Source organism: Buceros rhinoceros, unplaced genomic scaffold (genome assembly GCF_000710305.1).
Source record: "Buceros rhinoceros silvestris isolate BGI_N320 unplaced genomic scaffold, ASM71030v1 scaffold20967, whole genome shotgun sequence".
Taxonomy (NCBI): Eukaryota; Metazoa; Chordata; class Aves; order Bucerotiformes; family Bucerotidae; genus Buceros; species Buceros rhinoceros.
This window is the reverse complement of record NW_010424240.1, coordinates 11,229-12,956: the sequence shown is the minus strand read 5'-3', so window position 1 is coordinate 12,956 and position 1,728 is coordinate 11,229. Positions and strand designations below refer to the sequence as shown.

Genomic DNA, 1,728 nt, shown 5'->3' with positions numbered 1-1,728 from the left:
CCCTGCCATACAGAGCAGCTTCGGGGGCCGTCCACTTGATGGGGAACTTGGCACCTGAATGGAGAGGCAGGGTGAGGGGCCGCCCTAAGCCTCATGGTGCCCAGGGGTGTGTGAGGCTGCGAGTGGCTCCAGGACCCCTGAGCAACCAGGGCCACGCACTGGCTCAAGATGCAACGCACAACCCTGGGGACCAGGGACCAGTGGTCTTCGCTCCAGTGCCACCTGCCTGGGGAGCCTCGGGAGCGCTGGGCACGCACCTTGCCGAGCTGTGTACTCATTGTCCTCGATGAGACGTGCCAAGCCGAAGTCGGCCACTTTGCACACCAGGTTCTCCCCCACGAGGATGTTGGCTGCCCGGAGGTCCCGGTGGACATAGTTCATCCTCTCCACATAGGCCATGCCAGATGCGATCTGTGGGGACCAGCACATGGGGCACTGAGGCTGGCAGGGTGGCACAAGGGTCCCCGGGGAATGGTCGGCACCACCATGGGAAACAGTTCTGCAGCAGGACCCCAACCAGGGTGTGGGAACAGCCTGTTGCTCAAGAAAACCCACGCAGACACAGGTTTGCTGGCCAGGGAGAGCTGGTGGCAATGGGAACAGGCAAAATGATTGCAACCCAGAGCTGATTCTGGGCTGAGCACCCAGAGAGGATGACAGCACCCACCTAAGTGAGGCTGTGGAGTATCCCACCACCCAACCAGCAACAGCCATGACAGCCCCACGAGGTGCTCAGGCAGCCAGCACCCTGGGGATGCACAAACCCACCTGAGCCGCCATATCCACGAGCTGGGGCAACCGCAGGTACTTGCCCATCTCACCCTTCAGGAAGTCCAGGAGACTCCCTGCAAGGAAGACCATGGTCACAGCAGTCTGGAGGAGCAGAGCCCCTCAGCCACCACCCCCCCAGCACCCCTCCTGTGCTCACCCTTGCTCATGTACTCGGTGACGATGTAAATGGGCTCCTCTGAAACCACAGCATAGAGCTGAACCAGCTTCTCATGCCGGAGCTTCTTCATGACCTGGGCTTCCTGCAGGAAGGCCTCCGGGGACATGGTGCCGGGTTTCAGTGTCTTGATCGCCACCCGAGTGGTGCCATTCCAGGTCCCTGTGGCACAGGACACACTGCTCAGGGGACACTTATGGGGCAGGGGACGGTGTCCCTCACCTGCTCCCCCACCCCACTGCAGGCTCCAGGCACCTGCAGATGGCTGGGGAGAGGATGCAGGTGGTGACACGGGGCGGACCGTGGAGTGGGAATGGTCCTTACCCATCCACACCTCTCCGAAGCAGCCCTGTCCCAGCTTGACCTCCAGCCGCAGCGATTCCCGGGGGATTTCCCAGGCATCCTTGGCGAGGCCTTGGGTCTGGGGCTTGGACGTTGGGCAGACATTGGTGAGACGGTGGCACAAGCCGTCGGCGTGTTCTAGCACAGGAGGGCGTGACACCAGGGTGACACTTGGGCATTTGATGTCTCTACCCCACATCTTCCCCACAAAACACCTTGGGGGATCCGTACCCAAACCCTCACCCTCTTCCCTAAAACCCAAGCAGCTTTTCACCAATCCCCCCATGCCCCGCTGGTTTGGGGTTGCCCAGCCGTGTGGTGGCCTCCCAGCAGCACCCATCCTGCAGTGAGGGCAGGCACAGCACCCAGAGTGTCACCCAGACCCCAAGGGGACCCCGAAGTGGCTACCCACTGGAGTAATAGGCCACCAGCTGCTGCAG

General features: G+C 61.9%; 1 protein-coding gene across 1 annotated transcript in view; it reads right to left on the bottom strand.

Annotated features, from left to right (window-relative positions):
* Positions 1-1,728, bottom strand: part of SRC (SRC proto-oncogene, non-receptor tyrosine kinase) — a 10,213-nt gene that overhangs the window by 865 nt on the left and 7,620 nt on the right. The window contains exons 6-10 of the mRNA XM_010140727.1: positions 1,271-1,468; positions 929-1,108; positions 769-845; positions 258-411; positions 12-54 (exon numbers count right to left, since the gene is read on the bottom strand). Coding sequence (XP_010139029.1) covers positions 12-54; positions 258-411; positions 769-845; positions 929-1,108; positions 1,271-1,468 — 652 coding nt within the window. The remainder of the gene's footprint in view (positions 1-11; positions 55-257; positions 412-768; positions 846-928; positions 1,109-1,270; positions 1,469-1,728) is intronic.